This window comes from Capsella rubella, unplaced genomic scaffold, assembly GCF_000375325.1.
Source record: "Capsella rubella cultivar Monte Gargano unplaced genomic scaffold, Caprub1_0 scaffold_3, whole genome shotgun sequence".
NCBI lineage: Eukaryota > Viridiplantae > Streptophyta > Magnoliopsida > Brassicales > Brassicaceae > Capsella > Capsella rubella.
The window spans coordinates 10,025,492-10,038,158 of NW_006238921.1; the positions used below are offsets into that span (position 1 = coordinate 10,025,492).

The 12,667-nt window shown below is 33.8% G+C and overlaps 6 protein-coding genes across 6 annotated transcripts; 5 read left to right on the forward strand and 1 right to left on the reverse strand.

The window, feature by feature from the left end:
* The first annotated feature begins 1,360 nt into the window (after positions 1-1,360).
* LOC17893732 (MATH domain and coiled-coil domain-containing protein At2g05410) lies at positions 1,361-2,586 on the forward strand. Its single transcript, XM_006299826.1, has 4 exons — positions 1,361-1,464; positions 1,552-1,712; positions 1,832-2,052; positions 2,176-2,586. Exons 1-4 carry the CDS (start codon positions 1,361-1,363, stop codon positions 2,584-2,586), a joined length of 897 nt encoding a protein of 298 aa, XP_006299888.1.
* Positions 2,587-4,058: 1,472 nt separating this feature from the next.
* LOC17891668 (MATH domain and coiled-coil domain-containing protein At2g05410) lies at positions 4,059-5,583 on the forward strand. Its single transcript, XM_023786852.1, is given in 5 exon segments — positions 4,059-4,165; positions 4,252-4,322; positions 4,671-4,766; positions 4,851-5,078; positions 5,177-5,583. Coding segments are annotated over 5 exon segments (909 nt in total).
* On the reverse strand, positions 4,323-4,512 carry LOC111831696. The gene has a single exon (XM_023786853.1). The coding sequence runs from the start codon at positions 4,510-4,512 to the stop codon at positions 4,405-4,407; it is 108 nt and encodes a 35-aa protein (XP_023642621.1). The 3' UTR covers positions 4,323-4,404.
* A 977-nt stretch (positions 5,584-6,560) lies between the features above and the next one.
* Positions 6,561-7,724, forward strand: LOC17893014 (MATH domain and coiled-coil domain-containing protein At2g05410). Its single transcript, XM_006299231.1, has 4 exons — positions 6,561-6,673; positions 6,760-6,920; positions 7,012-7,217; positions 7,314-7,724. The coding sequence occupies exons 1-4, from the start codon at positions 6,561-6,563 to the stop codon at positions 7,722-7,724; spliced, it is 891 nt and encodes a 296-aa protein (XP_006299293.1).
* A 1,580-nt stretch (positions 7,725-9,304) lies between these two features.
* Positions 9,305-10,844, forward strand: LOC17892370 (MATH domain and coiled-coil domain-containing protein At2g05410). The gene is made up of 4 exons (XM_006300148.2): positions 9,305-9,536; positions 9,630-9,790; positions 9,897-10,120; positions 10,238-10,844. Exons 1-4 carry the CDS (start codon positions 9,430-9,432, stop codon positions 10,646-10,648), a joined length of 903 nt encoding a protein of 300 aa, XP_006300210.2. The 5' UTR covers positions 9,305-9,429; the 3' UTR covers positions 10,649-10,844.
* A 409-nt stretch (positions 10,845-11,253) lies between these two features.
* On the forward strand, positions 11,254-12,241 carry LOC17892861 (MATH domain and coiled-coil domain-containing protein At2g42465). The gene is given in 3 exon segments (XM_023786648.1): positions 11,254-11,643; positions 11,746-11,860; positions 11,863-12,241. Coding segments are annotated over 3 exon segments (489 nt in total). The 5' UTR covers positions 11,254-11,526; the 3' UTR covers positions 12,120-12,241.
* Positions 12,242-12,667: the final 426 nt, after the last annotated feature.

A 12,667-nucleotide genomic window follows, 5' to 3' on the forward strand; every position in this document is an offset into this window, starting at 1 on the left:
TTTATATTGCCAAACATTTCATTAATCTTTGTTCTATTGTTTCAGTTTATTGGTAATTAACTTCAAATAGGTGGAAATAGATCATCGATTTTTCATGATTACAGCATCTCCAATCCTAATCTATTTTTTTTCTAAAGTTTGTTATATAGTAATGTTTTCTCCAACTCAATTAATACACTTAAAAAAGTAACACTTAAAATTACTTAATATTTAGCGTAAACTCTATTTTGTACCTTTTTATATGAATATATTTTTTTAGATTACAAAATAGAGTTATACATTGAAGAGAAACTATACTCAAATTGAGAGTTACATTATTTTAGAGTAAAACTATAGAGTGCTAAAAAGAGTAATACATTGGAGATGATTTTAGTAAATTGTTTTTTTTTTTTCGAGAAATACCCAATTTGGTATACCATTTTTCAAAAAATACATTTTTCTCTAAGGATTTTTTTTAAATAACTCTTTTTATAATGTTTTAAAAGGGTATGGTTTATAAGTTAATTCTAGATAATGACTACTACTGGAGGATTCAATCAAAATATTATAAGGTTTTAAAAAGTTTCTTACAAGGTTTTTAAAATGTTTAGAAAGGGTTTAAAAAGTTTTTAAATAATTTTAAAAGGTATTAATACTATATTTATATAAAATTTTACAGTAATTTATATGTAATTTTATAAGTTTACACATATGTTTAGATAAATTTTAAAATTTTGGTGATTTTATGATATTTTGAAAAAATTGTAGTATTAAAAACAGTATTTTTGAAATTCTCCAAACAAAAAAAATAAAATAAAGACAAGATATTCATAACACACATCGAAACAACAAGCCGACATAGATATTCATAACATACATCGAACAACAACAAGCCGACATAGATATTCATAACAACACTTGCTTTTGGGAATGAAAAACAATTAAACGGTTCCTTTCATTATTACGTCAATTAATCGTTCTTAAATGACTAGGGTCTTGTTTTTTTTTTTTATAATTATAAATCACTGTTCTAAAAATAACATAGGGAAAGTAAAAGGATGAAAAGTTTCTTTCTAGACTTTAAATCATATAGGAGTAGTAATGAGGAAGAAGCCGAAACGTTACACATTCCTCTTTCTAAGAAGCCTTTAAATTCTTGGATTAAACTGTTTCAGTTCTATATAGTTCATGTCTCTTTCCTTCGACTGAGCCACCTGAGATTCTCAAACGTGGTAACGTTGTCAAGAACAAAAGCTGTTCAGAATTATTTTCATAGTGGAATCTTTATTTTGGTTTTGTCTTTTGGGATTGTTCTTTGACCTTCGATTTACATTTTTTTTTTTGTTTTGTAGCTAGGGCCTAGGAGTCATCACAGAGATCAATGGAGACAAACGTTGAAACAACGATTACTTGGGTGATAAGAAATTTCTCTTCGTTAAAATCAGTATTTTATTCTGATAATTTCGTTGTTGGTGGCTGCAAATGGTAAGAAGATAACAAACTTTTCTTGTAGTGTTTTTGTTTAGGTTTAGTTTTTGATATATGTTGTTTTTGTTTGGTTTTCGTTTGCAGGCGTCTTCAGGCCTATTCAAATGGAAATTTAACGGCTAATCATTTGTCTTTGGTCCTAAACGTTTCTGATAATGAAACTTTGCCTATTGGATGGAGAAGACATGCTAAATTTTCTCTTACTATAGTAAATCAATATTCAGAAACACTCTCCCTACTACAAGGTTGTACTGTGTTGTGTGTTTAATTCTATGCTTGTTATTTTTATGCCTCTGTGTTGAGTTGTGAGCATTGAGTCAGAAAATGTAACTAATGAGATGAAATATGGCTTTTGATTTTGTAGAGACTCAGCACTGGTATGAAGCTAAATCTCCTTTACCGGGGTTTTTAAAAATGATACTTAGTAAACTTAATGCCAACAATGGATTTGTAGTAAATGGAGAACTCAGAGTTGTTGCTAAGTTACAAGTTCTTGAAGTTGTAGGAAAATTAGATGTATCAGATGAATATTTACCACTAGCTGTAACCATAGATGTCAATGGGTTTCAAATTCTTCCTTTACAGGTATGCAAAACACCTTTTGTTGTTTTGTAAAAATGTCAACTACAAAAATATTACTTTTAGACACAAAAGAAGAAACTGTAAGATATTCTATGGTTTTACTTTATATATCCTTTCCATTCACAGGGAGACTCGGTGAAGCGTTTGTTTGAAAGACACCAAGATATTGCATCAAATTTTCGTCCAAAGAATCCATACCTGAAGACAGCGTACATGAATTTTCTCCTGAGCTTAACACAAACGGTGTGTCAATCTACTCTAAAACTCTCCAATGATGATCTCTCTGACGCAGACGCTGTGCTGGCATATTTGAGAGAAGCAGGGTTTAAGTTGGATTGGTTGGAGAAGAAACTTGATGAAGTAAAGGAGAAGAAGAAGAAAGAGGAGGCTTGTTTGGCCCGGCTGAAAGAAATTGATGAAGAGCTTCTGCCATATAAGAAAAAGTGTTTAGACCTTAACGCTAAGATGGATAAGGTGAAGGAAGAGCTATCGGCAGCTAGAACTCCTCTCTCCTTGGACGATGACAATGTAGTCTGATGACTTGAGAGTTCTTGGACACTTGGATTAAGGGTTTTCTAGGTGTTCTGATATCTTTGTTTGCGTTTTGATTTCGAAAATAAAACATCTCTTATGTCATAACTTCTTGATATTGGATGATGCTATATTTTTTTTATATAAGTTCTTTGTAGTTGAGGGTTCTCTACATATGCTTCTGCTACAAAATGGAATAAACATAGTTGTTATGCAATTAAATTGCAAATCAAACTCATAAGTCCAAGTTGTTATTAATAACTTTCCTTTAGTATATAGAAAGAAGAAGCAACCAAACCATTCACAATACAATACATTATGGCCATCAACACAACTACTATCACCAAATCCATGGCTGGTGCCAATACATTACTAAGGGTTATTATATTAGTAAATTAATGTTATACCAATGATTTTGTTTTTTAAGTATAATTTTCTTTTATGTAATTTAGGCTTACATTCAATTGAAATAAAGTTTCTACTGATATTAATGTATTTGAAATATATATACCAATTTCAAAAAGAAATTAAAAGTAACAAAGCTCTTGTTGTTTTTTTTTTTTGAATAACTAAGAGATTATGGGCTGACATCCCTTCAGGTCCGAAACCAGAGCATGTTATATGATCTCGTCTCAAACGCCATTCGAACCAGCAACGTCTAAACTTTAGCCGTGCTTGGTACATTACAACGGCACAGTGTGTTTGTTTTTCGTTTAACCAGAAGAAAAAAACGACACGTTGTTATGTTTTGAGAGTGACTAAAAGTTAGAACGAGCAAGTTATGTATTTAACTAGCTTTCAACAAGAACTTACAGAGATCAGTTACGAGCAAAAGCAACATATGTTAACCATACATTACTTGCTCGGCAAGGAAAATAGAGATTTTACCATTTAGATCGCCTAATACAATCGCTAAACATTTCATCCATCTCACCAAAAAAAAAAAAACATTTCATTAATTAATCCGTGTTGCACTTTTTCCCCCAATTTGTTGGTATACACTTCAAACAAGTGATCTAAGAAATACTAGTTCATTAGCTATTATATACTAAAGTATTCTCTAACTCCACTCTATATTCACTCTAGTATAGGGTAAAACTTAAGATTAGAGTAACTCTATTTTTGGACTCGAAAGATAGAGTGAAAAAAAGAATAATACACGAAGAATGTATCACATATCTAACGAAACATGTCTTGGGAATGAAAAACAATTAAACGAGCTCACGTAAACCATTCTTAATACTAAGGTTTTTTTTGGGAAAGTCTAGTGATAATTTTCTTTAGACTTTAAGTAAAATGGTATAAATCCTATGCGATAGTGAAAAGCCGAAACCTTTCGCATTCCTCTAGTCTTTCTAATGTAAACGTGGAAGCCTATAAAGTTATGGCTTAACTGTTTCAGTACTACATCGTCCCTGTCTCTTTGACTTTTCGATTTACAAAATTTATGTGTAGCTTTGGAGTAATCATAGAGATCAATGGAGACAAAAGTTGAAACGAAGATTACTTGGGTGATTAAAAATTTATTTTCTTTGCAATCAGAATGGATATATTCTGATAATTTTGTTGTTGGTGGCTGCGAATGGTAAGAAGATAACAAACTTTTCTGGTAATGTTTTTGGATTTAGGTTTACCTTATATATATTGTTTTTGTTTGGTTTTCGTATGCAGGCGTCTTCAGGCCTATCCCAGGGGAAATAATTATTAGGGATATATATCCCACATTGGAAATTAAGTAGGATACTGACTAGTATATAAGATATATGGGCCTCTCCACTCATTTCCAATTGGTTTTAGGTTGGAACCCCACAATCTAATATGGTATCAGAGCCCGATCCGCACATACTCAACCCAATCCACAATCGGTCTGGCCCATAATTGGCTCACCGATTCATGCCCGAATATATCGAGATTTATGGCGAAAAGAGCCATCATCTTGAGGGGACGTATTAGGGATATATATCCCACATTGGAAGTTGAGTAGGATCCTGACTAGTATATAAGATATATGGGCCTCTTCACTCATTGCCAATTGGTTTTAGGTTGGAAGCCCACAATCTAATAATAATAAGGCTAATCATATGTCTTTATATCTATAGACGTTCCTAATAAACAATCTTTGCCTATTGGATGGAGAAGACATGCTAAATTCTCTTTTGCAATAGAAAAATCCTCCAAACTAAGAGGTTGTTGTGTTTCTATGCTTGTTAGTTGTTTGTTTGAGTCAAAAATGTAACTAATGAGATGAAATATGGCTTTTGATTTTGTAGAGACTCAACACTGGTTTGAACACAAATCTCCTCGCTGGGGGTATCCAGGAATGATTACCCACACTCAAATTAATACCATAACTTTACTGGTGAATGAAGAAATCATAGTTGTTGCTAAGGTCGAAGTTCTTGAAGTTGTCAATGGAAAACTAGGTATATCAGAAGAATCTTCACAAGAAATGGAAACCATAGATATCAATGGTTTTCAAATTCTTCCTTCACAAGTACGTACAATACTTTTTTGTTGCTTTGTAGACAGTAAACACATGGAATATGAAAATACGAAACAGTAAGAGTCACACTATATCCTTTCCTCTCGCAGGTAGGATTGGTGAAGTCTTTGTTTGAAAGACACCAAGATATTGCATCCAAATTTCGTCTAAAGAATCCATGTTTGAAGATGGCGTACATGAATTTTCTCTTGAGCTTAACCCAAACGCTGGCTAAATCTACTCAAGAACTCTCCAATGATGATCTCTCTGGTGCAGGCACTGCTTTGGCATATTTGAGAGAAGTAGGGTTTAAGTTAGATTGGTTGGAGAAGAAGCTTGATGAAGTTAAGGAGAAGAAGAAGAAAGAGGTGGCTTGTTTGGCCCGGCTGAAAGAAATGGACGAAGAGCTTCAGCCCTTTAAGAAGAAGTGCTTAGACATTGAAGCTCAAATGGATAAAGAGAAGGAAGAGCTGTTAGCAGCTAGAGCTCCTCTTCCCTTGTACGATGACAATGTTGTCTGATGACTTGAGAGTAATGTTTTTTCCGGTTTTAAGTTTACGATCTTGTTTAATATCTATATTTATGGATAAAAATGAATTGGCATTTGAAAATAAATCCAAATTACTAAGGTTTTTTTTTTTTTTTTGACATCATTACAAATAATAAATCTCTTTTGAGAGGGACCGGGCTCGAACCCGTATCTGCTGAGAAGGCAAACAGAGGTGAGAACCACTAGTTCACTCGCTCCTTCTCCAAATTACTAAGGTTTATATTACAAGATTAACGCTATATATTTATAGCTCTAAATTTGGAAAAAAAATCTATGGCTCTAAATTTACAGACAAAAATCTAAATGTATACCAAGCAATCAAAGACTAAATTATTTATTATGTGAAAGAAGATATATAAAACAAAACAAGGGTGAAAATGTATAAACACCACTCTCTATCTTGTTTATCTAATTTTAAAAAAATACATAGCTAGATATTTAATTATATAGTCTTATATGTCTATACAATGATATTTCCCTTCATAACACACATGACACATCTTACAAAACTTGTCTTGGGAAAGAAAAACAGTTAAACGATGTGGTTCATGATTATGTCTTTTTTGTTTTTCGTTTTTTTTTTTTTTTAAAGTATCACTGTTTTAAACTTAACTTAGGTATAAACCATATGCAAGAAGAGGAGCCGAAACCTTTCGCATTCCTCTAGTCTTTCTAATTTAAACGTGGAAGCCTTTAAAGTTATGGCTTAACTGTTTCAGTACATTGTCCCTGTCTCTTTTTTTCGACTGAGGTTATAATCGTTCGTTTTTTATTTTTTCCATTTTCCTTCCTATATCTATGTCAAGAAAACAAGAAAAGCTATTTAGATTTATTTTCATAGAGGAATTATTTTTTTTGTTTGGTTAAGTTTCACTTAGAATCTGAGATTGTTCTTTGACTTTTAGATTTACAAAATTGTTGTGTAGCTAGGAGTCATTATAGAGATCAATGGAGACAAAGCTTGAAACGGTCTCGAAGATTACTTGGGCGATAAGAAACTTCGCTTCGTTGCAATCAGCATCGATTTATTCTGATAATTTCATTGCTGGTGGCTTTAAATGGTATGAAGATAACAAACTTTTCTTGTAATGTTTTTGCTGACAGACCAGTTTAGGTTTAGCTGATATTGTTTGGTTTTGGTTTGTAGGCGTCTTAAAGCTTATCCCAAGGGAAATATAAAGGACAAACATTTGTCTCTCTATCTACAAGTTTCGGATAAAGATTCTTTGCCTATTGGATGGAGAACACACGCTAAATTTTCCTTAACTGTAGTTAATAAATTTTCAAAACATCTCTCCACACTAAAAGGTTATATTGTTCTTTATGCTTGCTTTCGTGTTGAGTTGTAAAGCATGGATTCAGAAATGTAACTTGTTACGAGTTTTGGAATATTTTTCAGAGACTCAGCATTGGTTTGATCACAAGTCTACAAGCTGGGGGTATGAAGAAATGACTCCCCTCAAGGATATTTATGCCAACAATGGATTTCTTGTGATTGAAGAACTCACAATTGTTGCCGAGATAAATGTTCTTGAAGTTGTAGGACAAGTAGATGTACCGGAGGAAACAATAGATGTCAATGGGTTTCAAATTCTTCCTTCACAGGTACGCGCAACACCGTAAGAGTCTAACTGTATAGTTCCTGTTTCTTGATATATAAAGAACCTGTGGTTTCACTTTATATGTCCTTTCCTCTCGCAGGTAGAACCTGTGAAGCGTTTGTTTGAAAGACACCAAGATCTTGTCTCAAAATTTCGTCAAAAGAATCCATATTTCAAGACGGCCTACATGAATATCCTCCTACGCTTGAACCAAACGCTGTGTCAATCGCCTCTAAGACTCTCCAATGATGGTCTCTCTCATGCTGCAGCTGCACTTGCATATTTGAGAAAAGCAGGACTTGAGGTGGATTGGTTGGAGAAGATGCTTTATGAAGTAAAGGAAAAGAAGAAGAAAGAGGAGGCTTGCTTGGCCCGGCTACAAGAAATTGACAAACAGCTTACGCCATTGAAGCGGAAGTTGTCTGATCTTGAAGCTCAGATGGATAAGGAGAAGGAAGAGTTGTTAGCTGCAAGAGCTCCTCTCTTCTCCAACGATGACAATGTTGTCTGATGCTGGACTCGATAGTTCTTGGCCACTTGGATTTTGGTTTTGCTTGAGTTTTGATTTTCGAAATGAGAATTCTCTTAATGTGAAAACATCTATATGATATAGGAGAGTTCTACAATACTTATCTTTTTTAATTAGGGAATCTCATTCTTTTTTTTTTTTTTGGACAAAAGGGAATCTCATTCTTAAAAATCTTGAATGCTGAAAAAATAGATTTTCAAAGAAACAAAATCTAATAACCAGTTAAAAACAACTACTAGTAAACTTGATTAGAGATGTCAAACGGGCCTCTAGCCCGCGGGCATGCCCAATACGAAGCTTAACGGGGCGGGTATGAGCTTTGATTTCGAAGCCCAAAAAAATGCGGGTCTCGCGGACTCGATCCGTTTGGTCTGCGGATTATAGCGGTCCTGCCCGTTTGGGAACTGCGGGTTTGCGGGCAATCCAAGTCATGGAGCTTCTAAACCACAGAAATTGCATATTCAGTACCCACCATCATTTTTACACTCTTCAATGTTTTATTTGATTACTTTGATTCCTCTGCAACTAAGAGTGACATAAAAGGGAAGGACACTATTTTCCTCATGATAAATTAGTTTTTAAGTTTATCTTACTCTATTGTATTGTACGTCAGCGACACTATGAAGGTTTCAAGTACGTATGTAACATTGTTGAGATAAATGTACAACATAGTTCAGTTAAGTAACCATTTGCAGTGCTTGTAATGAGATCGCATTGTCTGTGTGAGTTGCATTGATGGGGACTTCACTGTACCACTTTACCTAACAAGATAACACACATCCACATCTCAGTGTTTTTGCATCTTGACCACGTTGTTTTACAGGTTTTGCCAAAACACATCATGCACCATATATATATATATCTCAAAGAGCAGACAGACCTTTAGGATCCTTTTCAAAATGAATCACATTAACTAAAGCTAAAGCACTCTGTGATAGATCCGGTCCTTCTGAACTTTATGGAAGAAGAAGGATTTGCTATTTCAAAATAAACATATTTTCTCATGAATTAGTAAATTAGTAAATATCATTTTAAAAAATATTAAATTTCATTTAAATATCGATAATACTATGTCTATTATCTATAAATGTATAAAAATGTATAAAAATAATTTAGGACCCGGATACCCGAGTTATCTATTCAAATATCCGAATTTATACCCGAAATTCTGAATTTTACCCGAAAATCCGGATATTTACCCAAAAAGTTATGTATTTTTATCCAAAAATCCGGGTAATTACCCAAAAATTCGGGTATTCGGGTAAATTTTCGGGTATTTGTGTACCCGAAAATTCTCGGATTTTTAATGATTCCGAAAATTTATACCAAACCAACCCAAACCCGAATGGACCCGAACCGAAACTGAGCCCAATTTTTATGTTTATTCTATTGGGTCCTAAACTTTTCTACTCGAGAAATCCGTACCCGAATGGTTTTTACCCGAATCCGACTCGAGTACCCAAATCCCAAGGGCTACTCAAACCGCTGTAACCCTATGCGATAATTCACACTCTAAGCGTTCTTAAATGACTACGGTCTTTTTTTCCTTTTTTTTTTTTTTTTGTTTCATCGAGAAAGTCATCGTTATAAACCCTATGCGATAATTCGGTTACACTTAAAGATTGTTCTTTGACTTTTCGATTTACAGAATTATTGTGTAGCTAGGAGTAATTCATCATATAGATCGATGCAGACAAAAGTTGAAACGACGATTACTTGGGTGATTAAAAATTTCTCATCTTTGCAATCAGAACCAATTTACTCGGATAATTTCGTCGCAGGTGGCTGCAAATGGTAAGAAGATAATAAACAAACTCCTCTTGTAATGTTTTCTGCCAGTAGAATTTACGTTTAACCAATTGTTTTTGTTTTGGTTTTGGTTTGCAGGCGTCTTAAAGCCTATCCAAAGGGAAATAAGAGTGCTAATCATTTGTCTTTGTATCTAGATGTTTCTGATAATGAATCTTTGCCTATTGGATGGAGAAGACATGCTAAATTTTCTCTGACTATAGTTAATAAATTCCCGGAAAATTTCTCTCAACGAAAAGGTTAGTTTATGGTTTATGTTACTTTTATGCTTCCGTGTTGAGTTGTTAGGCATTGATTCAGAAATTTAAGTAATAATGATATGAAATATGGTTTTTGATTTTGTAGAGTGTCAGCACTGGTTTGAACATAAGGCTCCTGACTGGGGGTTTATAGAAATAATTAGCCTCACTAAACTTAATGACGAAGAAGGGTTTCTGGTGAATGGAGAACTCACAGTTGTTGCCAAGATAGAAGTTCTTGAAGTTGTAGGAAAATTATATGTACCGGAATCTTCTTCACCAGTAACGGTAACCACATATGTCAATGGGTTCCAAATTCTTCCTTCTCAGGTAACACCTTCTGTTGAACCGTAAGACTATACACTATATAATATAATTCATGTTTCTTTATATATAATGGCTTTGGATATGCTCTAGTTTTATTTTATGTACCCTGTCCACACGCAGGTAGAATCTGTGAAGTCATTATTTGCAAGAAACCAAGATCTTGTATCAAAATTTCGTCAAAAGAATCCATATTTGAAGACGGCGTACATGAACGTCCTCCTAAGCATAAACCAAACGTTGTGTCAATCTCCTCTAAAACTCTCCAATGATGGTATCTCTAATGCAAGCGCTGCACTTGCATATTTGAAAGAAGCAGGACTTGAGGTGGATTGGTTGGAGAAGAAACTTGTTGAAGTAAAGGACATAAAGAAGAAAGAAGAGGCTTGTTTGATCCGGCTGAAAGAAATGGACGACCAGGTTACGCCATTGAAGAGGAAGTTATTAGATCTAGAAGCTCAGATAGATAAGGAGAAGGTAGAGTTGTTAGCTGCAAGAACTCATCTCTCCTCTAACGTTGACAATGTTGGCTGATATATAATACTTGATTGTTCTTGGCCACTTGGTTTAGGTTCTGTTAGGTTTTCTGATTTTTTTTCTTGCGTTTAGATTTTTTTATTTCGAAAATGAGAACCCTCTTTATGTGGAAACGTCTTAATATATGATAGTTCTTCAATACTTTTTTTTTTATATGTAAGTATTTTGCAATTGAGTTTGATGCCATTCTTTAGGTCTTCTCACTGGCCAAGTAATGACCGGCCTTGACCCGTCCAAGTAACTGACTTGTGTACTCGATACTTGATTTGTCCGAAGGAACTTTTGGTCGGAAATCTGAGTACTTGCAAGTAATTTGACCGGCCTCGTTAATTGCCAAATAATTTGACTCTTGTTTTTTTAAAAATACTTACTAGTTGAACTAAGTACATGAGTATATAACTAAGTAGGAATTACCAAGAGTCGTTACCTAGAAATTATACAAAATTAAGTAAGATATATATAACACAAAATTAACTACGAGATATTTCGAAAATGCAACACAACTTCAATATGTTTCTTAACGAATATATAATGTCTTTGTGTCTGAACAAGTAGTAGAACACCAAGAGTCATCACGGTCAAAAGAACATATAGCTTACAATTTTTATTTTCGCTCACGTTATTCCTCATCATAGTCAGTAATAATGAGGAGTATCAAATTACGATGAACCAAAGCAGTTCACTTTCGCTCACGTTATTCGAGATCCATGCATCGTCTTGAGAATATCTCTTTTATTGGAAGCAAACACCTTTTACTACATTTGTTTTTTTTTTTCTTCTAACAGTGGAGGTTAGATCTCAAGAAAGCATTTGCCTAATTTCATTTTCGTTTTTAAGCTCTTGTAGTTCGAACCCTAGAAGCTGTGGTCGTACCAATGGCCAAGATAGTAGAGAGTAAATCAACACATTATTATCCTAGTACTGCATATGATGAGGACTCCGACAACGATGAAACCGTGGACATAAACGGTTTCTGTATTTTACAATCCCAGGTAAGCAATATTTTACAACTCCAATTTTTTTTTACAAATTCTTCAGGTTCATTAGAAAATATGTAAATCGAATCATCTTGTTTTCATTAATATGTTTTACAGTTAGGTCAAGCGAAGCTAATCTTTAAAGAACATCCAGAGACATCCTCAAATTTTCATCTAAAGAGTGTATTTGCCAAGAGAACGTACTTGACTGCCCTACTCAACCTCGTCGACAAGATGAACTAAAAGAAGCAGACAACACAATTTGGGATCTTGAAGCTGCTGGTTTCAAACTGGATTGGTTGAAACAGAAACTTGAGGAGATTCGTGTTATTGTAAAAGAAGCACAAGACCGTGCCGCTCGGATGAGAGAACTAGACCGGAAGATCTTGGGGAAGATGAAGGAGTTGGTGGTCCTTGAAGACAAATTGAAGAAGGAACAGCTTAAGGCTATGTCGGACGAACTTGGATATTATTACTGCTTTTTTATTTGAATAAAGTCTCACATTTTCATTCTGTTTAACCAAATACTCTTTAACACAAAGATTGAAAGTTTGATGCATTTTGTTTTTTTCTGTCTATTTTGATAGAATGAAATGGTAAAGAATTGCAACAAGTAGTTTTATCTTTGGCGGTACACAATTTCTATGAACATAAAATACATTCTACAAGTTGCATCTCTTATTAGTGATTATTTTCTTAATTTTCTGTTAAAAGTAATTACCAAAATAAAATATTTAAATGTATTATTACAACCGTTTAATTGAATCATTGTATCGTCTAGTTTGTTTTACTAACAATTACAACTTTTGATTATCTTATAAATCGTTGCAACATTTAGTTTGTTTGAGGAATTATTACAACAATTGGTATATATTTAATATAACTTTCTTTTGGTGCAAAACATAATTGTTGATTCATTCAATCCCAAAGAGTACAAGCTCGTCAACCTAAAGGTGATACAATAGGGCTGATCAAACACAAGATTACAACAAACATAGATACATAGATTGGAAATACATAAAGCGTTGTTGATAGATCC

Bases quoted from the DNA above. Each gene is read 5' to 3' on its own strand.
- LOC17892370 (XM_006300148.2), top strand. From the start codon at position 9,430: ATGCAGACAAAAGTTGAAACGACGATTACTTGGGTGATTAAAAATTTC. The intron at 9,791-9,896 runs GTTAGTTTATGG...TTGATTTTGTAG, and splicing joins AAATTTCTCTCAACGAAAAG to AGTGTCAGCACTGGTTTGAA. The intron at 10,121-10,237 runs GTAACACCTTCT...GTCCACACGCAG, and splicing joins TCCAAATTCTTCCTTCTCAG to GTAGAATCTGTGAAGTCATT.
- LOC111831696 (XM_023786853.1), bottom strand. From the start codon at position 4,512: ATGGCTCTTTTCGCCATAAATCTCGATATATTCGGGCATGAATCGGTG.
- LOC17893732 (XM_006299826.1), top strand. From the start codon at position 1,361: ATGGAGACAAACGTTGAAACAACGATTACTTGGGTGATAAGAAATTTC. The intron at 1,465-1,551 runs GTAAGAAGATAA...TTTCGTTTGCAG, and splicing joins GTTGTTGGTGGCTGCAAATG to GCGTCTTCAGGCCTATTCAA. The intron at 1,713-1,831 runs GTTGTACTGTGT...TTGATTTTGTAG, and splicing joins AACACTCTCCCTACTACAAG to AGACTCAGCACTGGTATGAA.
- LOC17893014 (XM_006299231.1), top strand. From the start codon at position 6,561: ATGGAGACAAAGCTTGAAACGGTCTCGAAGATTACTTGGGCGATAAGA. The intron at 6,674-6,759 runs GTATGAAGATAA...TTTGGTTTGTAG, and splicing joins ATTGCTGGTGGCTTTAAATG to GCGTCTTAAAGCTTATCCCA. The intron at 6,921-7,011 runs GTTATATTGTTC...AATATTTTTCAG, and splicing joins ACATCTCTCCACACTAAAAG to AGACTCAGCATTGGTTTGAT.